The sequence below is a fragment of the Mycetomoellerius zeteki genome, unplaced genomic scaffold (assembly GCF_001594055.1).
Source record: "Mycetomoellerius zeteki isolate Tzet28-1 unplaced genomic scaffold, Tzet1.0 scaffold22, whole genome shotgun sequence".
In the NCBI taxonomy this organism is placed as follows: Eukaryota; Metazoa; Arthropoda; class Insecta; order Hymenoptera; family Formicidae; genus Mycetomoellerius; species Mycetomoellerius zeteki.
In genome coordinates this window covers 209,867-232,255 of record NW_017257172.1, presented here as the reverse complement: position 1 = coordinate 232,255, position 22,389 = coordinate 209,867, and the positions used below count along the sequence as shown (strand labels likewise).

Here is a 22,389-nt window from a genome sequence, read left to right as displayed (position 1 = left end):
CCACATATAAAGCGAATCTTAGCGGTGTTTTCAAATTTGTCCGCGCATTGCTCCGATTGGCCGAGATGAGGGAGTAGCCACCCTTTACACCGATGGTGCGAACGGTGTAAAGTGATGCTGACTTGCACTGCTCGCAGCGTCGCACAGCGTCAACTAGCGTCAACTGGCGTCAACCGTCGATCGTCAATCGCGTTTAGTGGTTTAGTCGATGCGCGCAGTTTGTGCGTGTAACCGGGTATTGTATGGTATCGGGGTACGCGGATACGCCAGGGTACTACACCTGCCTCCGTTCGCTTCGACGCTTCTCTCCGCATAGAAAAGAATCAGGAGCCGAGGAGAACGATTCGAAAAGATTGCAAACGCTACGCCAAGTGGCTCGTGCATCAAAGAACAATCAAAGAGTGAATATCCTGAGAGTGCCGTGGAAGGTGAGCCCGCGAGATGAGTACTCCGGTGAAGAAGGTACCCATTCATCTGCAGGTGAGTGCGTTTTAGCCAGTTTTAGCACCTGTAAACTCCCCGCTGCGTGGCTGTTAGAAAAAAACATCGTTATTTTTATCTATGTGCAATGATGAGCGAGGAACACGGTGACTTGATAAATTGCGATAAATTAGCTCCATTCTCAGCATTAGCTGCGTTACTTGTACTTTTTACAATATCTTCGCTTTCTTTCTCTTCAACGTCCAAATATATATATGTATATTTATCTCATTTTAAGTACAAAAATTTTGAGAGATTTCAACCAACGCGAGTAGGTCTATAAAGATCATTGGGTTCAACTTCTACCCTCTGCTCCGAAATCTCGTCGTCGCGCTGCTGGGCGTTGACAAGATTTTCTCCTGTTTTCGCGTATCGTATAAAAATTGTTGAGCGACATCAACAGTTAATTTTTCAGAAAATATTTTCATTTTCGATCGAGCGAATCTTTTTCGTATCATCTATTTTAAATGCGTGCCGTGAAAGTCTTCATCATCGAGAGAGTCATATATTCCATGTGGAGAGAGAAATTTTTTAACAAATACTATTTTTGGAAAAAAAAAATAAACGTTGAGAATTGTATCATGATTGATTTATTATTAAAGGGTGCGTCCCTCGCTTTAACGACGACGTTAAAAATTAAAACAGAATTAGAGCTAACAACAATCGTTAATTCGATCTAGTTCTGAATTTTATTTCGCTTTCTCGAATTAAAGCCTGCACTTTTCAATTTTACCCACTTTTGCGTAAAACGCTTTCTAATCGTAACCAATTTTTCTACTTACACTTAAACATTCGATTTATTCGAAACAAAGCTTGTATGTACGTAACATACATATATATAATTAACTCCTATTTTTTAGAATTGTTTGCAGCTTGCTTTAAAATATCACAAAAATTATGGCATTTGTTCGTACATACGTATTGAAACTTAAAGTATGAAATTCTTTTCATACTTAAAAATCTCCGTTAATATACCTGCTAATTAATAAGCAACAACGATATTTATAGTCGGTATAGTTCGTAGATTTAAACGGTATCCTGGTGGAAAAATTTCGCTGAAATGATTCCACGTTTTGGAACACTTTTCGGCAAAATTTGAGCATTTCAGAAAAATTTCAGTTTAATTTCATTTCTAGCAAAATTTCAGCAAAAATTTCAGAGAAATTTCAGAGTAATTTCAGTTCAGTTTCAACGATTTTTCAGTATGTTAGTTGAAAAATTCATTTTCAGCAATTTCGCTGAAATGTTCAAAAACATGGACTAATTTCAGCGAAATTTTTTCGTCAGAGTGTCGATATATTTTTTATAATTAATATTTTTTATAATTATCGTTAATAGTTGACAAAAATTTATGAGACACACGATTTAATCGTGCTCCCGATCGCATGAGAACTCTTAGCGATACCGTTTATCTTATTGAGGTTATCGTTTGCATATGACATAATGTGCATTTAATCGGACTAACACGGCTGCTAGAGATTACTCGTTCTATTTTTCGAATTTTATATATGTGCATGCGTGTTTTTATATCTTGTTACATAAATGATAAATCGTTGACTTTACTTGGTTGATTACTTGATATATCATTTATTTTTGACGTGCATCGTATCAGACATTTTTTAATCAATGAAAATGTTTATAATGCTTGACGCAAACACGATACCATTATATGATGACATGCGATTTAAGGTATATACGTACATCACATTATGTACATAAAAATAAATTGTTATCTTTTTTTAACGAATTCTCTCTGATATGGATAAAGTTATTTGATTTATTTATATTTTGATTTTGATTTTTTTTTAAATTAATCAAAAATTTTATGTTTTTTTGGATATTTATCAAATTTCTCAGATGAAGGTCAATCAATTGCTATATTTGGAAGAAAATGCATCTCGGTGCGCTCTTCTTTTACGCGTCAACAATCGGTTACTTCAATCGGTATCGATATAAACATCGCAAGCCTCACATATAGATATCCTATGAGGCGTGAAATTATTCTCTACTAAGACAGCGAAGAACTGTAGCTAATTCATCCTGTTGGTTTTATGGCGACTCGATGATTTTATTACCTTTTATCATTTATCACACACATACGTACGTATATAAATTGCATGAAGAGTCAGAATTAAAAAATATTCAAAAGAGTATGCCGTGTATGAAAATTACGGAACTATAAGAAAATATTGACGTCTAAATTTTATTTAATGATACACATTAATGATACATAAACGATACATTGAATTTTTTTAATTGTCTACAGAATTACACAATGTTTGCAAAGGATATATTATATCATTATATGTATACAACAATATAGTCATCATAGAAATAAGAAATGCTCGCGTTGATACGCGAAAGATAAATAAGCGGTAAATAATGCTTACGCTGCAATTTTTGTATACACGTAACTATTGTGAGGCACCGATTTAGAAAATGGGCAACATTTGTGGAATCTATACCTACAGTCTACACTATACGCGTTTCTATATGTCATAGTCAACAGAAATAAAATAGAAAGAAGCGTCGTCATTAAGTAACGCCTATATCGACGGTCTATTGTTAGGTCGAAGTCTATAGTTCGAGCTTGAATAGTTATTATGTGGCATCGGAATAAATATAAAATGCGACGAACATTCGTAAAAAAAAAAAACGCGACCATCGTAACATCTCAGCTCCAATATGACAAATGAAAGTAGTGTCGCCCCGTGGCAAGGTTGGTGTCCTATATTGATTCGTAGTCCATTTCTTAAATAAAACAAATCTAAACATAAAGTTAAAGAGAAAAATTAGAATTAACCAATAAAAAAATAATTTCTAGATCTTTTCGACAACACGGATAATACATACCTTATTACATTTGAATTATCGAAAAGATTTAAAGATTATTTTGTTCATTGTGATTAATTTTATTTCGATGATGCCGATGCAATTTAAACTCCAATTTTAGCATCTTGTCTTTAATTAGTACGTACTAGTTACTACCTATTGAAAGTAGAAAGCTCTCTCATCCTCTTTCTCACTGATTCTGCAAACGGAACAATCGCCATACCGTTAGATTCAAGCATGTTATCCCTCAAGCACTAACTGCATTTAATTTAACGTTGTTTATTAGATTAAAAAAATCTGGATTGTCTTATTGGAACTTTGGAATTTTCTATAATAATTTCTACGATAAATAAAGTTACGAGAAACCTCTAATTCATCATATCTCGATGCAATATCGATTGTTTTTCTTCTTCATTAGGATCTGCAAATAATTACAGATATTCAATGAAGATTTCATTGAAAAAGGATAAGGGGGGGACTTGGAAATTTGCATTGATACGTTCCTCAACTATACAATGTATGTAGATTTTGATGAGAATGAAAAACTTGAGCAGAAATACTTTTAATGTGTCTAAAATTTGTAATATAATATGATATAGTAGAATATAATGGAAAATGCACAGGGAAAATCATACGGTACTGCGAGAGGCGGTGAACGGTGAGTATAAGTGACGCGGGGCCGGCCGGTGCGACGCGGCGCTCTACGAATCAATAGTTCGTCGACTCGACTCGCCGACGTGTCGGGGGATAATGTCGGGAAAGCTCTCTGCCGGTATGTTCTTGAAATAAAAAAATGTTCTTGCACTTATACTGAAAATTATCTAATTGTAAGTACGAAAAATAACTAAAATAGATAAATTTCTAGCAAGTACTACAATATTGTACATGCATTGCGTCTAATCATATAAATGACAGAGATAGAATTTAGATTTGTGCTATAAATTCCATGCGTATGATACATAATTTTCTATCAGATACAAAAAACAGCTATAATTCTAGCTGGAGCAGCAAAATATTGTTTTGCGTGAAATACATTTTGCGACATTGATGGTTTTCGAATAAAATCGATAGTACATGTAGGCTGCTGTTCAATCGCTAATCCGCGAGTTGTTTCGGATGATGACGATTTTTGCCGGGGGTAAAAATACTAAAGATAAACCGGAGACATCTCTGGCGCCCTCGTGATCTTTTCGACGGAAAGAAACGCGATGAGAAGAATCTTCCTGACGAGACAAAAATGTCGTTGATTACAAATTAGCAAATACGCGTTTGCCTTTCTTCTTTTTTATCTTTACGGATCTTATGATCGTTGTACAATAATATGGGGATAAACAAAGGCGCGATTTGCGACGATACGTAAGAGATGACGTGACACACCCGCAAAAGATGTACAGTCACATGGAAAATGTATATATGTATAATTAACGGGAATTAATCTGGTTGTATTATTCGTGTAAGGCACACGATGAAAGAAATATTGGGAATAACAGGAATAAATATATTAAATATTAAAGAAATTAAAAAATTAGAAATAAAAATTAAACAAATAAAATCTCCATTGTTATAGGATCTCTCTCTCTCTCTATTCCTAATTTCTTCATTTCTCTAATATTTAATATATATGTATATTCCTGTTTCCAATATTTCTTCCATTGTGCGCTGGACCTTGCGTTATAATATTTTATTACTAGAAATTAAAAATTCCTATACCGGTCGAAGCTAGATCTTCGATGCTTTAAATAATTCAATGTGAATTATATATATAACATATATGTACTTGCGTATATACCATATTTCTAGTCCTTCAAACTACGCGCCGAATTGATTTTCCAGACTTATAAACGCAATTAAACTACTAGATAATATCGCGAATTAAATTAAATTGAAAAGCAATTCTTAATAATTTTTTATGCACAATCATATTAGCAAGATGTTAATGTGCTGAAAAACTGTAAATAAATTCATTGCGAAAAATATTACCTCGGCCGGGAGTCGAACTCGGATCTCTTGTATTTCGTAGGACGAGCGTCCTAAGCCATTAGACCGAGGCATAGGTACAGGCATTTTTAATTTCTAGTATCGAGTGTGTTCACACATGGTCTAAAATAAGATCCTTACTGTTAATATTTTATTACGTGTTTATTTCAACAGAGAGCACGTTATTTTTATTGCCCCTAATTAGTCAATAACATGATAGCCATTTTAATCATTAAAGTATCACGTCTTGTACTTCGCGGGCGCGAATTTTGAAACACCCTGTATAGTCTACTCTCATTCTGTTGTAATATAACTATTATTATTTTAATCGAGCATTATAAGAAACCAACGGCAGTTTGCCAAGTTACTGTCCAAGTTAATCGTCGGGCAAAGTAAACTGAAAGATTTTTAGATCGTTTAATTGGTAAAATTAGTTAGATAATATATAGTATTAATATAATAGCTTGTAAACTATCTATTATATTTAATATTACCGTTTGTAAGAATTTATAGTGAATTTATAAATTGCTATGCTATTTACAGGCTACAAGTATGTTGCATCTCATATTTAAGCATTTAATGTTGTTATTTGATTTCCGCAAGTTAATGTTCTGTTATTTTTATACAACTCAATAATATATTGTATTCCAAATCGATCTTGGTCGAACGTAAACGTTGTTATCTCGGATAACCTGTATTCTCTGATCTATTAATCGATCATTCGTTTTCTGAAAAATTCTAACATTTGAAGAATTCTGGCACTTCCTATCAAAAGATTACAAGTCCATTAATTAGTACAATTTATGTTATTATTATCAATTAATAAAATTTATATTAAAAATGTTATTTTAAAAATGTGATATTAGCTTTGTAGAATAGCATGCACAGTCAATTATTGACGTGTGATAAATTATCATTATTTCGACGACGCAACACGCGTCGCATATGACTAAATTGAAAAATTGACACATATGGCTTTCGAAGCGTGTCACAGTATACTATTATTCACGGCAATTTTTGTTAGCTACTTATCTTGCTCTGCTTCCTTTTGCTCTATTCGCATTTGCCTAGTTTTAGAGTTTTATTTAGCTATTGTTGGTCGAAGCAATCTCACGAAAAATCCCTTCTTACCGTTCGTCATTGCGTTTTCCCGACGATGCACTATGCAAAATTCAATTTGCAACTAGGCCGCTAAGTCGGTCAATCGAAATGCGCATTGCCGACACCAATTCTCAAACGTACACGCCGTGATAGAGGAAGCCAGGTGTGACTTATGTTCAATCATTTCCTGTGCATGTCATATTTACGAATGTAGAATAAACAGGCAGGTCGTTCGCGATCATTCGCGATCTCTCTCGTTTGCGTAAAATCTATAGAATATACATATATGATGTGTTAATAGATGTATTAAAACAAGACCAAAATATATATTAACGATTGCAATCTTTTTAATGTCAGTTAAGAAATAATTAGAGTCTGACTGAAACCACATTTTAACCTCCGACATTTTAACCTACCGATCGAAGTTTTCTTTTAATTTCGGCCGAAACCGAAATCAAATCAAAACTCTAATTTTTTACCGAAACTGACCGAAGCCGAAATTTCGGTCGGACTCTAGAAACAATCAGCGTATACCTACATATAGTAGGATACAAATAAAGTTGATTATTATAGTTTGTCATTAAAGTGAGATGTGGGAAATGTTGGATAATATTTTGCGTAGGATTCAAGTAATTCAATGCCAGTTTTGTACGCGTGTGCTGTGCATCTTCGCGCGATCGTTTTATGTGGTAAAACGCGATCGTGGGATACGGTCCAAGGGCAACAATGTCGTCTCAAAGAGAGCTCTCTCGTAGGCTTCATGCGCAGTCATGAATTAGATGCACGCATGTGCATCCGCGTACGGTATCTCTCATTAAGAAAAATGACGCAATTACTCGATAGGCGCCGATCGTACGATAATTAAGAAGAAGCAGTTTGTCTTGCGTAACTATTGAGTCTTTCCCAAGCGCAGATTAATTTGCGTGTCTACATATTTGTTAAGTACCGTGTGCCCTTGGAAAAAATTAATAACGATTTACAAACCAGACCACTTTTCTTGAGAAGCACTTTAATGTACAATATTATTATTATAATAATAATATCATTTTTAGACCGTACATGTGAGAACACAATCGATAAACTAGAACTCTATATCGGTCGAAGCTAGATCTTGAAATGCTTAAATAATTCAATCTTGAATCACTAAATATGCTGTATATGTACTTGACATATATACCACACTTGTAGTCTAACAAACTGTGCGCCGAAAAATTTCCAGACTATATAAACGCAATTAAACCACTGTAGTAATCTCGCGAATTAAATTAATTTCTATTGCAATATTATTATTATTATGCTATTCATAATTTTTTGTGAAATTTGAGTATGATTGTACTTATATGTTCCTTATAATTGGCCGCCGCGTGTGTCTCGCACTGTTTGTTTAGTGCATCGCGGTTGTTTAAAATTACTGGTTTAGAGAGCATCTTTCATTTCTTATAAAGATAAAAGATACCTCCGTAAATTTTCTTTTTCTCATTATGTAGAGCTTTTAATTATAATTTTTTGCGATCTAAATAAGCATCTTTTGTACATGAAAAGTCCAGGCGCGCGTCAGGCATTATATTTTCAGTTAAATTAAATGAGTAGCGTAAATTAGATGCAAGTTACAGTTTCTAAAAATAGCTCCTGTTGGCTTCTTCCTCATTGGTAAAGGAAACAACATGTCGCATAAATATATTGCAACGAAATAACAGAGATTTGTTGAGAGATCGATCTATCTGCATTCTCGCGCCTAGCACCGAAAGTCTAAAAGAGGAATCCTATTCTCATACTTTGTGAGAGACCTTGAGAGATGAAGAGAGAGAGAGAGAGAGAGAATAGCAAGTTCTGACACGCCAAATTGCCGCTCACGGTCTAATCGTAAGAAGATATTCACGATAAGGGATTTTTACTTACAAGTTACAACCGTGTCGATTCGTGCCGGCGAATTTGAGACGTATAGGCAGGAAGTGTCGGAGACTATTGATTTTAACCAGGGCCCCTGGTCTGGCTTGACGCAACCCGCATTTTGCGACGTATTAGTGTCGCTTTTACAGCGTGAATATTGCTTTATATATTATATAATAATATAAACAGTAATTTTATATATTGTACACAAAGTATTTTTATGAAAAAAATCTGTACCGTATATTAAGTTGAAAGATTAATTATATCTAATTATATTAGTTGTCTATTTTATCGTACATTTGGTATCTTTTTATACGAAATTATAAAAGTTTATTCCAACTGTTTAGAACTAGTTCCTTTATGCTAAAATATATAATATATATATATATAAACAATTTAATGTAATTTATTAATTTTAAAATTATGCGACATGTGTTTAATCAAATTGTATCAGACGAAATGAATGTAAAAAGGTTTATTCTTTTGATTAAAGTTTGCAATAAATACATTTATTATTAATGTTATCTACTTATATAATTAATAATTCGACAAAGACAGAGAAAGAGAGAGAAGAAGAGATCAACAATAAAACCAAATATGTTTTGCATAATTTATCGATTTGAGAATTTTGAGAGAGTTATAAATCAGTGACTGATACTTCATTTCATTGCTCTCAAAGCACTCCCGCAAAGATTTCACTTAAAAAATCACACACGATGTCGTACACGTATCTAAAGAGCGTGCTCGCCGAAAATACTCGCGCGCTGATTTCTAATTCTAACACATGAAACACATATGTTCTCGGCTGCTGCTAATACTACACTCTGAAGATGACAAGGTCTCCGCCTTCGTAAAATACATGTGCCGATGGTCTCTCAGCACAGAAAATTCGAAGGTCAAGCATCCGCGTTTCTCTACTCATCTCCTACACGTCTGTTTTACATTTAATTTTACATATTCAATCGAGATGCATTGTTGCATCGATTCTGTTGAACGTTTTCAATTGATGCAACAAATCCTATATCTATCAAAAAGTGTAATTATCAGTGTCAGATTGTTTGAGAAATCATTCACAAGTCAATGGCCTTGGTTGTATACGGAACTCGTACTAATGTAAATGTTTATTTGTAATATTTCACAGTTATGTGTCATGAAAATCTCTTTAGACAGATTGTAAAATAGTATTTGAGCTATCTGTATATCGAATTGCTTTCTGGCGCGAAACAATACGGAACTGATTAGGATCGGTGACACAGAAGCATCGAAGGGCGGCTAAAATTCGCTCAAGATCGAAGGGGTCTTGTAGAGTTCGCCCGGAAGAACTCGTTATCAACGTGACTGGTTGGACCATGGAGCGCAAGTCTAGACTATGCTGGTGTGGATAGCGGGAATTGTTCTCTCTAACACCGATGGACGCCCTGTCGTCCTCATCGTCAGTCCCCTTTTCCAGGGGCTGGGCCTTTATATTCTCTCCGCACGCACGAGAGCGAAAAACACAACAGCCCTTTAAAGGGATGTTCGTCCATGCACCGATGCAACCTAGCTGTGGTGCATCGATGGTGCATATTCTAATGCCGGCTCTCTCTCTCTCTCTCTCTCTCTCTCTCTCTCTGTCTCTCCGCAATTTATTCCTCCAAAGATAAAGATCGTATACGGAATGCAATGTTACGTCAATAATAAAACAAAAGATAATTGCAACTGATAACTGCGTTATATTATACTTTTTGATTTCGTTAATTGGTCATTGAGATTTTTGACATCGTTAAATCTTTTGGATCAGTTTTATACCTATCTATATCTATCATTGATATATGTAAGAAATGAAATAATTACAAACTTATCAATTTCTAATTAGACTTCTAATATATTTAGTATTTCAGTATTTTACGACGTTAATAAGTGTTATACACTAATAAAATTTTTTAAACGCTAATTCATTTGCATTTCGCTGCAGAAATAAACAGAAATGTATTTTGTGTATATCCTTTAAAAAAAAACATGGGATAATTATTCGCTTATCGGATCATGCACATCGTGTACATGCTCTAAATCCGTATCGCGTACATTGGCGGAAGTGCGTGAACGGGCACTCTCTCTCTTATACATCGCTGATTGATAATACCGTAGTACACGGCGATGCGCACGTATATACATTAATTGCGTATGCCGGATGTTGAAGTCCATGCACGTTGCGTACTATCAAGTTGCGTTATACCAAGGACAGTCAAACAAGTCATGGTCGATAGTAGAAGAGGTCTGCTGAATCCATTAAATCCCATCAATCATTAGTAGAAGCAATATTTTTTTTAAAACTATAAACTCTCGTTAAACTAACGCAAATATTATTTTGTTCTAGAGCGCGCAGAACAGATTGTTAATTAAAAATGGCAAGGTTGTGAACGACGATGGAATAATCGACAGCGATGTTTACATCGAGGATGGCATCATCAGGTATGCAAATGCGAAATGCATTTTAATTATACGATATGCGTGACATTGATTTGTATTCCACGTTTATACATATAACGCATCGTGTGCAGAAATCACTAGTAGACTTATTAGAGCAAATTACTCTCAAAAAGCTCAAATTCTGACGGCTCTCAAAAATAGCGAGATTTGTGTATTTTAACTAGTAGTATGCCGGTAATTTTACAATATGTTTAGCTTACTTGTCTAACCGCTACTTTATACAAACTAAATGTGATACATTCGCGGTAATTTTATCCCTTGGAACTAAATGAGGTGTGTGGCGACAGATAACACGCTTACGCGTTCACTGTGATTCATCAAACGAACGTGACTGATCGTAACCGTTAGATAATCGGTAGAAACTGTCCAAATCAACTGGCCAATGTCAACTGAGATTGATTTAACTAATTGAACCACAATTTATCAAAAAGTCTCTTGAATTGATTGCGAAGGACGAAGGAAATTATTTGAGAAAAATTTTCATTTTTGTTCGCAGACAAATGGGACGTAATCTCATTATCCCGGGTGGCACGAGAACCATCGATGCTCGTGGAAAATATGTAATGCCCGGTGGCATAGATCCACATACACATTTCGAGTTTGAGTTTATGAATACCAAAACGGTAGATGACTTTTATCAGGGCACAAAAGCCGCAGTCGCTGGCGGTACCACGATGATTATCGATTTTGTGGTGCCGCGAAAAGACGAGAGCCTCGTGGAGGCTTACGAGAGATACAGGCAATCGGCGGACCAAAAAGTATGCTGCGATTATGCGTTGCACATCGCCGTCACATCTTGGAATCCGAAGGTGAATTGATTAAAACATTTTATGACCTTATATTTATTACATATTATATCTTACAACAGATATATTGCAATTCAATCAAGTTTATTAGAACATGTCACAAGTATCTGCTTCTAATTTGATCAGTTTTCCTAGCTATCGACTACTACTACTGCTTTTATGATATGATGCGTCAATCAAGCGTTTATGCTATAAGTGCAACATAATGTTTAAGCCAGGTCATCGCACCATGTGTACTACCTCTTCTGTCTTTTAAGTTATCCGGAACGAGATAATTTCAATATTTAACACGAAATCTTCCTAAGAAAGAAAATTTATTTAGGTTTGACATCTTTCTTCGCTTCTGTTAATCATATTTAAAATTATGATATTTTAAAGTCGATATTTCAAAATACAACACTTTATGACGTTTATCCCAGTAAACGAGAATGGATTAAAATGTATTGAATTTTTTTCTATCTGAATGCGCGTTTTAAATAGTGAAGACTTTTTTTGGATCTAATTGGATTCAATTGGATTCAATTAGATTCAATTGGATACTATTGGATTGAAAAATTGCATTTCCTATTCAAAATTTTGAATTGAACGGTATTCACAATGCACAGAAAAAGCTGATATTATTTTTAGATTGAAAGATATGCTCCGTGCAATTCCTATAAATGAATAAAAATGCATTCAGGATTGAAAAGTATTCATTTTAACATTCGTGAATCCATATTTCTGAAAATCTGAATCCATTTCAATCCATTTCAATCCATTCTCGTTTACTGGGATCTATTATAGATTTACACGTTGATTATGTTAATTAGACGTCAATTGCCGTAATGACAATTTATCTAATTCCGATGCAAGTTACGATACACGAATTACATAAAATTAATACAATTCTATCTTTTGTAGTTCCTGGTCATTGAGGTAGTCGTAATTCAATTTAAAAGTTTTAAACGAATTCATCAGATGTTAACACTGTCTGATATTAGTAGTAATCTGATTACTACTATATCGATGATTAATTAAGATTTAACTATTCATTTTCTTGTTCAAATTATATTCTTATCCATAATATGGCGAAGCGGAGAGAGAATTCAGTTAAACTCAATTTTTCGTGGCTTCATGTCTTAGGATGGTTCAAGTCTTTAAAAATTCACAGCTTTGATTATCGACATTCGATAGAGATTGGATCAGAGCGATTCCAAATGTAGGAAAACTAACAAACTCGTTCTGTAAATTGGTTGTGCAGTTCTCGTAACCGGCTTATAACTACGATCTACGATTGCCGATCACGCGGTTGGAATACCGAGTGACGGCGGATGAGAAAACCGCACATGCTGCCTGAGGGCACGATAGACGAGAGCGATTTGCCATCGAGCCTCCTTATTTGCTGCTGTCCATCATACAATCGAAAGGAAGCCACGTTCGCAATTCATTATTCATCGATATTCATTGCCTCATCTGTCTGCAGGTCAAAGAGGACATGGCGACTCTGGTGAAAGAGCACGGCGTCGGTAGCTTCAAAATGTTTATGGCGTACCACGATATATTTATGCTCAGAGATCCGGAGCTGATCGAGACTTTCAAGACATGCAAGGAGATCGGCGCTATTGCAATGGTGCATGCGGAGAACGGCGACCTTATCGCGGAGGTATATACATATGTACAAAATGATGATAACGTACGCTAATGCACACACTACCTGAGATCAATTCGCTTCACGATACTTCTGATTATTAATTCTGGTTAATAATCCTCTCGAGATTACGAGATTTCGCATGTTTCAATATAGACATATTTCTGAAAGCATAAAATATGAAAATAGTATATTTATATATAATAACTTCTGAGCTTTTAATATCTTTCGTATATATACTACGGTCGACGAACAAAGTAACATAAAAAGAAAGCTAAGCTAATAAAACTGCTATGTGACTTGAAAGTTATGTGAGTAATGCAGGTTCAACGTATATCCACGTTGTTTCAAACAGGATTTTAATGTGAAATACAACATACGAGTTCTCTTCCATCATTATAAACTTGTTCCAGAATGCGAAGAAATTACTAGCCGCAGGAGTAACTGGCCCAGAAGGCCACGAAATGTCACGCCCTGAAGAGGTCGAAGCGGAGGCTGTGAATAGAGCATGCGTTATCGCGAATCAGGTAAACTGAACGCTTCGCTATGATATCATTGCTAAAACATTGATATCTTTTAGTTAGAGTTTCGTATATTCGTTCATTGTTATCTGTTTTGATATATATGTATATCTTACTTTGTCCCAAACACGCAAGATTTTTTTTATTTCGCCACTTTTAAAGTTTTATATAGATGTACTTGGCACGCTACCCGTAGCAATATTTAGTTCATGAACGATCATCAATTTAGTAGATTAGAAATCAGGACGCTACTTTTCATAGCATGTGCCTGATGTACGAAATTTTCGAGTCGTACTGAGATCAAGAAATATCTGCATCACGACATAAAATGTGATAATAGTGCTTAAAATTGCTTTATTGCTTATCTATTTCATTTTATTTTTCCTCTCTAAACCTACACTTTATCATCTTCCTTTCTTCTTTCCTTATATCTTCTTAAATATTTTAACTCTTTAATTATATTTATATTTTTTAATTTTATAGTTTTTAAATTCCATCTTTACATATACTTAAAAAAGATATATATTGCTTTAAAAAAATTAATTTTTTACTCTCTCTCTCTCTCTCTCTCTTTCTCAGGCAACTGAAAAAATGTATGTTTAAGAATTACTGTCGCACCTCATGCCGTATTAGTATAAAAATTCCGCATGCTTAGGTCAATTGTCCGCTGTACATAGTGCATGTGATGAGCCGTAGTGCCGCCGAACAAGTGGAGGCCGCGCGTAAGCGTGGCGTTTGTGTCTTTGGCGAAACCTTGGCAGCTGCAATCGGCACGGATGGTACCAACTACTTACACAAGTGCTGGAGACATGCCGCCGGCCACGTTATAAGTCCACCACTCAGACTGGATACGGATACGCCACGAGTACTTGTGAACATGTTAGCTAAGTGAGTCAAAGCCAACGATAAATTTAGGACGACTTTGACATCGAAGCGGGCTAGAACGTAAATTTATGAAATCATCTATGTACGAAATTATAGATACTTGATACTTTGAGGATTAGCAAATCGGATATGTATTATATATTACTGGCCAAAGCTAGGTTGAGTTAATACAAATTGCTGGTTGTTAGCAGCAACATTTAAACATAGATCTAATTGCAGACATTCCTAAATAAATCGTACTTGCCAAGTATAGTATCTTGTCTGTAAAATGTCGGAAAACACTTTCTTTTGAGATCGATGCAATAGTATATCAACGTATTTTCCTTTTTACTTAAAGGGAATAACGCACGACTGGTCTTTTCCTAAATAAGTAAGCGTACCCATCGAAAGAAAAGTTAGATTTGTAGAGAGTGTTGAAAATCTTGAAAAACTCGATGTTTCTTGCCGTTAGGTATCTTTTACTCTATTGATCTCGAATTGTGTTTCTCAAGTAATGTTGCATGTACTGTATGTATAATATACGACCCAAGGTATCGATTACCGAGTACCAAAGTGCCGAGTCTTGTTTCGTGCCCTCCATACACTTTCTATTCCGCTGATTAGCGGAAATAGGTTGCAATTGCAGCAATAGTAATTCAAGTTTCTATGTAATCCAGCTAGACGCTTGCGTGACATACGCGCAAATTGCACAATTATGCCGTCCGTTCGCACACTGAAATTTATATTTGACAGTACCGTCGAAATTTACTCGCATGCATATTGAAAGTAACTGTCGTTATCTTTATTTGTCCTTTTTCTCTTTTTATTCATTTTCCTGTTACAAATATTTCTCTCTTATGGTTATTTTTATTACTTTTAGCATTACGTATTGCGCATGTAAAAATATATAAAATGTTATATAGAAGTTGATATAAAAATACGTTTTATTTGAAGCTTTTTTAAATTGTTAGATGTAAATCGAGCACGGCTGAAAAAGATTTTGTTTGATAGCTTTTTGATTTGTGTAGAATTTGACATATACTTATTATAAAATGCGTAGAATTAAAAATACGTTTAGAATTAAAAACACTATATAATCTAATTTTATACGCTAATGTTATATATTTCATATAATTTCTTTAGTACATTATTCCTTTAGTATAATTATTCCATAAAAGCTAATATTTATATGGGACGTTTCACGTCAACGGAGACAAGTGTCTGGGAAAAATTGTAAAGTCAAAATAAGACATTCGAGGGCTTAAAATTTTCATTTTTACATATAGTTTAAGAAAAAAAGCGTTTTTGAACTACGGATTGTTCATGAATGATTCGAAAAACTCCCAAATATCGATTTTCACGAAAATCAAATGAATTTTGGACTACCTGATTAATGAAATAAACGTTTTCAATAATTTTTATAAGTTTTTTATTCATTCTAAATGAATAAAATATTGGAGCAACCGCTTTGAATTTTAAAAAACGTCACGTTTTTCCTTAAACCACATATAAAAACGAAAATTTTAAGCCATCGAACGTCTTATTTCGCCTTCACAAATTTTGCCCAGACACTTGTCCGTTGACATGGAACGTCTCATATATAGAATACAAGGCAATTTAGTACAGCTTAGCGCGAGACACTACCGTGTCTCTTAATAAAAGATAATAGCGATAATTTTAGTATTGAAGCATTTTGAAATTTTTATCGAATTTCGGTATAAATTTTTTCTGTTATAAGTTGTTTTTTTATTAATAGTAAACAGAACGATAGAAAGAATATAGCAGCTCAATGAGAGAATAAAAATATCGCGTTTAGGTGAATAGTCCATTATACATAACGGCGATTTCAAGCAAGTCGGCTGCCGACGTTGTGTCGGCGAAGCGATCGGACGGTATCATCGTTTTCGGGGAAACCTTGGCAAGCACCATCGGTATCGATGGTAGCGAGCAATATGGCAAAGACGTGGAAAGAGCAAGGCGTTTTATTACTAACCCACCGTTGCGGCCTGACCCAACGACACCTGCCTATCTAACTGAACACCTGGCCCAGTAAGTAGATTGTATAAAGAATCCCTGATGTCTTTATAATAACTGGGTTGTTCCTTCTCGCATCGCGCGTTTAATTGAATTTTTTTATATTAAAAACTATAAATATTTTAACTTTTTGATTAAGAGATATTTGTTTCCAATTAAACGAAAAAAGGGAAAATGAGAAGACTATGATTTTGGCATATCATGAATATTATTATATATAATTTTTTCATTCTCTTTATACTCTTATGCAGTTTATTAATCTTTTTTTTTTAATTCTCTTTTTTTTTCGGATTTAAGAATTGTGTTGGATTATTACCCCGTATTATTTCACTCAAACGTTCACTTCATGGCAATAAATTATAATAACAAAATTACAAGAATGACATAAGCGTAACTCTTGGTCTGGATATTAATAGCTACGACGTAGGAAGTTGCCTGCATAGTGAAGCGCATTAATGTCGATTAAATGAATAGGGGAAAAACTGCTAGTTTAACGATTACTATTAAATGAGTATCATCCCTCAACTTTTAATCATTTGACGTTTACTATTATTTAATTTCGTATTATTAATTTTGATTACTTTAGCCTTTACTCGATGTCAAGGTACTTAATTGATGGTTTGATTTTTTTCCCGAGAGTACGAAATCTTCAGACGCATGCACTAATACAACTTTTTCAGAGATAATCTTCAAACTACCGGCAGCGATAATTGTACGTTCAATGCCGAGCAGAAGGCTCTGGGCAAAGACGATTTTACGAAGATTCCTAACGGCGTGAATGGTGTGGAGGATAGGATGGCAGTGCTCTGGGAGAAGGGTGTGCACGCTGGTATAATGGACCCTATGCGATTTGTTGCAGTTACCAGCACAAATGCTGCCAAAATTTTCAATCTGTATCCTCGAAAGGGTGTTATAACCGTCGGCTCAGACGCCGACATTGTCGTCTGGGATCCCAACAGGAAACGTACCATTTCCGCTCAGACCCATGTCCAGGCTGTTGACTTCAACATCTTCGAGGCAAGTTTGATTGAGTCATCCACTTTCGATAGTTATAATATTGTCCGATATGCATGCATTGTATGTAGATTGTTTTCATCGCAAAATATGTGAGATTGCGATCTATCATATTCTCAACGACGATAATTCTTTCAGAAAGACATAGATTATTGAATTATTGTTAATTACAATAATTATAATAAAAAGTATATCAGTGATAGTAATTTAATTATTTAATTAATATTATTAATATAGGGTATGGAAGTAACTGGGGTACCTGAATATGTGATTGTCAATGGACGCGTATGCGTGGACGAGTGCGAGCTCAAAGCTGTTCATGGCTTCGGAAAGTACATAAACGCGGATCCATTCGGAACCTATGTGTACGACATGATAAATGACAAAGAAAAGGTATAACGATTCTTTTTTTCCTTTCTTTTTACTTCTCTTTCTGCCATTACTTTTTACTTTAGATTGCATTCCAATATTCACTGCCAGTGCTACAACATCTATGGTGCATGTAACGTATCTCATAAATTTTCGGTAAAACTGGCAGTGAATATTGGAACGCAACCTTGATGTGTTATTTTTAAATAATGCGTATAATGTTAAAGTAGATATGACAATATATTTTTATTAAATTTTAATTAATTTAAAACTCGAATAAGTTAGAATAAAATTAAATATTAATCAAAATTTTATTACTGAAATATTAGAAATTATATTGTAACTGCGCAGAAACCACGTGGAGTCGCACGAACCGAAGCAGAGGCAAAGAGACATGCCGAAGAAGACGCCGCAATTGCAAAGGCTAAGGAACAAGCGGCAGCTGCGGCAGCGGCACGAGTCAATCAGAATGGTTCAATTCACGACAGTCCAAAGATAAAATTGCAATCTGTCACTTGTGTACCTACTTTGCCGGAATCCGCCGTGGTGACACCATCCACGAAGGGTCCGAGACTCGAAGGGCAAAGAAACCTACAAGATTCTACTTTCTCTATCAGCGGTGAGTCTTATTATAAAATATTTTTTTAATCTTTAGACACGTGACATATATTTTCTGGTGGTATCATACTAATAAAGAATAACCTTAAATTGTCGGACTTTGAACTATCGTAAATCAAGTGGGATTTATTTTATTTCGTTTGTTTCATTCTTCATATTAGGAATATAAGCGCGTTTTTTTTACAGAGGATGTCGAAGAAGCACGAAGGGCATGCATTCGCGTAAATAATCCACCGGGCGGGCGCAGTGCGGGAGGTTTTTGGTAATTTTTACAAAAAGAAAGAGTATCAAGCTTTACGTATAAGGATCACTTAATGCGAAAATATGAATGGGATTTCACTTCTATTCTTTCCTTGGTCTCATACTCCTTTTATCCGTCATAATACCAACATACACATTTTCGTTTCAAAGTATCAATCCGCTTTTAGGTTTGCTACTCATTAATGTCACACAAAATCATTTTTACATTGTATTCCTATCGATCAAGGTCTGTTCCATCGAAGGAGGATACGGAAGCCACTGGCCAATAGGTTGTACGTTCATATATTCATATTAATCGTTCTACTTTCGCTTCATTATCGCTTCATCGCTGCATTGGCTTGCTTGAATCATTATTCATGGTCCATTTTCCGATTTCTACATTTAAAAATTATTTTCTTTGATTTTTGACAACGTTGTGTTAATAGATTTTCTTTAATATCACTTTCGTTGTTTTTACTTCAAGATTTATTTATTGTTACATACATAAAAGTATACGTATATCGTATGATTTATGTCATAGATCAATGATATATTGGACGAAATGTCTTTGAAACAAAGACTTTGATAATTTAGAAAAAAGTTAATTATTTTATGGATATGTACGCTTATAATGTATTTTGTAAAATTTATTTCCATACGATTTTCATACGACAATTATGATTGTTATGAACAATCTCTGAAGATTCTAAGATCAAACTTAGAAAAAACCCTTTGTTACCTATTATTAACTTTGGTACAAGATAAAATAATTTGTTTCTTTTCTTATATTGTATTATGATTTCTTTAATTTCAAAGGAAAAATTATAATGTGATTAAGATGATTCTTACCCTATATAATCAGGTGTGATATGTAATGTGCTAATGTGATATTAGCTACAAATATCACATTATTAATAAGACAGTTGCTCGTTTATTGTCCATGATAAAGCGAATTTACGAAGAAACATAGAAAGACGTAGTATTTTTATTAAGTTACAGCACTTACATTGAGCCATTGATAAAAAATTTTATTTATTTATGACGTGAAGTAGTATTATACAAATATATTTATATGGACTAGTTGCACCTTGTGGTATAATTATACGAGGATTAGTTAGAAAGTAAGTCTTTATTTTATGTAAAAGAAAGACAAAAATTTAAAAATCTAAAAAAATTTATTTTAACTCATTATACTTTGGTCATTTTTCTATAAATTCACAATTTTTTCTATTTCTATTCTACATTTATTGTATCGTGAAAAAGGTTTTCCCACGCCTTGTTTGTACGGCGTACCCATTTTCATGAGCCATCTATTAACAGTCTTAACTTCCTCGTTATTATTAAATCGCTGATAACCGCTTAGAGTTTCAATTTGGGGAAGAGATGGAAGTCGCTTATGTAGCAAGATCCGAAGAGTTTGGAAGGCGTTTCTAAGAACCCATTCAAAACTGCGTTCGGAAATCTTATCCGAATATCTCCGTGTATCATCTTATACTTGTTTAACATTGGACGAACAAAAATAAATCATAAAACGATATACGGAGGCACTCGAGGATAACATTTCCGAACGCATCCCAGAATCGTTTCTTACGTGAAAAAAAATAGAGAAACTCATTTTTTGATTGATCGTAGACGACTCGCGAAAAGTGAACACGCCGTGATACAAGGTGTGAAAGATCTTTTTTTATGATACAACAAATGCATTAAAAAAATGTAGATTTTTAAAAATAAAGTATAAGTTAAAAAAAAATTTTTTCCGATTTTTAAGCTTTGTTTTTCTATTTTTCCTAAAATAGAAACTTACTTTTGGATTAACCTTCGTATGTGTGTTTGTGTATTAATCGAAAAGCCATGGAACTCTACTTGAAATTTAATTTTAACGGCAATTGATGTCTGTTGCGTATATACAAAATGTTGCTAAGTCAAGATTAAAGGCTTTCCATCAACACATTCAAAGCTATATATAAGTTGAACATGAGATATTTTACATATTGCAATTAAGAAATATACATATATGTATTTATTTCGATTTATTTTATTTGTCTCGTTTATTTTCGTTAACAAAGCACAAACATTAATATTACTTTACATTACGAAATAAGAAAATACTTCAGTAAACACATTTAATTAGATTATTAAATATATATATAAAAATGCAGTTTTAGTTAAAATTAATTTAAAAAGAATCACTGTTATGTAACTACTGTATAGAAGTTTATATGTTTTGTCGGAGGTTTACTAAAAATGTTGAGATTGAACAAAGTTGCATTCTAAATTGATTGCGACCAGTTAATATTCATCATTCGTTATGCATTATAAGCAACACAATGTGTTATAAGTTGTCAACATAAGCGTGTAAGCCAAAGGAATCTTGTTATTTATATTAATCACCTTTTTACAATTATGTTTTCGATCAATTTATACTGGCTGTAAGATTCTAGAGGCAATACACCAAAGGAAAGTAATTTTAGGTCGTATAAATGATTTATACTTTGGTAAATAATGAAAATATCGATTATCAATAAATTAAGAATTTCCGTGTTTAACATGTAGGTATATGTAAATCCTGTCGGCAGAAATTTACAGCAATGCTAATACCGATTCTCCGCTTTCACTACGTCCGCGCGAACGCACGATGTGAAAAAAGACGCACAAATTTTTGTTCGCTCATATCATCACTGTAAGATTTTTACGATAAGAGCAAAATAGGAAATCATGTTATACGAGTGCATCGCTGCTAAATGTAAAAACTTTTCTTAATTTAAGAAACACATTCACAGATACGTTTTCATTACATGTTATTAATCATTTCACGTAATCCAAATTATCCAACATTCCGATTTATAGGAACCTATATATCATGAAATTTACCTGCTTTTATATCTAAAATATTGAACATTATTTTTCTCTATCACTTTAACTGCTTTATCCACGACACGTTGACACTTCGAACATTTTAAAATATCATAGTACTACTGAATTTTCTTTGATATACATATATAATAATAATAATAATAAGGAAATAATGACGAAAATAATAAATTGTAATCACATAATCGTCATCATCGCATAACAAGTTAAATGTGTAATCATTCATGTGTAAAAGAACTGTTAGTCTTTACGACTAGAGCTTATGTAAGTCAAAGTATGAAAGACCAAAGCAACATTAGAAATCAAAAATTTTCTAATAAATTTTCTATCAAAATTCTGCAGACATTTCTAGGTATCTCTATACTACATTAATGATAATCAAGATGTGTGACGTGTGCTTATTTGAAACAGTAACGAATTATATTCATGTAACTTCTTTAGAAGTTGTACAATTGACACAAAATACTTTTTACGCAAAGTTTTTTGTGTCTTAAAAATTCCATTGTGTCAATTTTATGAAACTATTTAGAATTATTTTGAGAGAAACTGAATACTTTGAAAAAGATTTGCATATTAAAAGAAAAATCTATTTAATATCATTTCGAGCATTACGAGCACAATGAAGATAGCGAGTTATAAGACAATTAATTCATAAAGTATCTTATATAGTACTGAA

The 22,389-nt window shown here is 33.8% G+C and overlaps 1 protein-coding gene across 5 annotated transcripts in view; it reads left to right on the top strand.

Annotated features, from left to right (window-relative positions):
* Positions 1-28: 28 nt before the first annotated feature.
* The window catches only part of CRMP (Collapsin Response Mediator Protein), a 27,883-nt gene continuing 5,522 nt past the window's right edge, over positions 29-22,389 (top strand). Inside the window, exons 1-10 of one of the 5 annotated variants that reach the window (XM_018448152.1) lie at positions 29-480; positions 10,637-10,731; positions 11,246-11,558; positions 13,018-13,197; positions 13,596-13,709; positions 16,384-16,616; positions 17,282-17,618; positions 17,853-18,008; positions 18,336-18,603; positions 18,789-18,864. In XM_018448152.1, the coding sequence (XP_018303654.1) occupies positions 442-480; positions 10,637-10,731; positions 11,246-11,558; positions 13,018-13,197; positions 13,596-13,709; positions 16,384-16,616; positions 17,282-17,618; positions 17,853-18,008; positions 18,336-18,603; positions 18,789-18,864 (1,811 nt within the window). In that variant the 5' untranslated portion in view covers positions 29-441. Of the gene's footprint in view, positions 481-10,636; positions 10,732-11,245; positions 11,559-13,017; positions 13,198-13,595; positions 13,710-14,358; positions 14,592-16,383; positions 16,617-17,281; positions 17,619-17,852; positions 18,009-18,335; positions 18,604-18,788; positions 19,270-22,389 lie in introns of those variants that run through there. The other 4 variants (XM_018448151.1, XM_018448155.1, XM_018448153.1 and 1 more) reach the window with 4 other exon arrangements.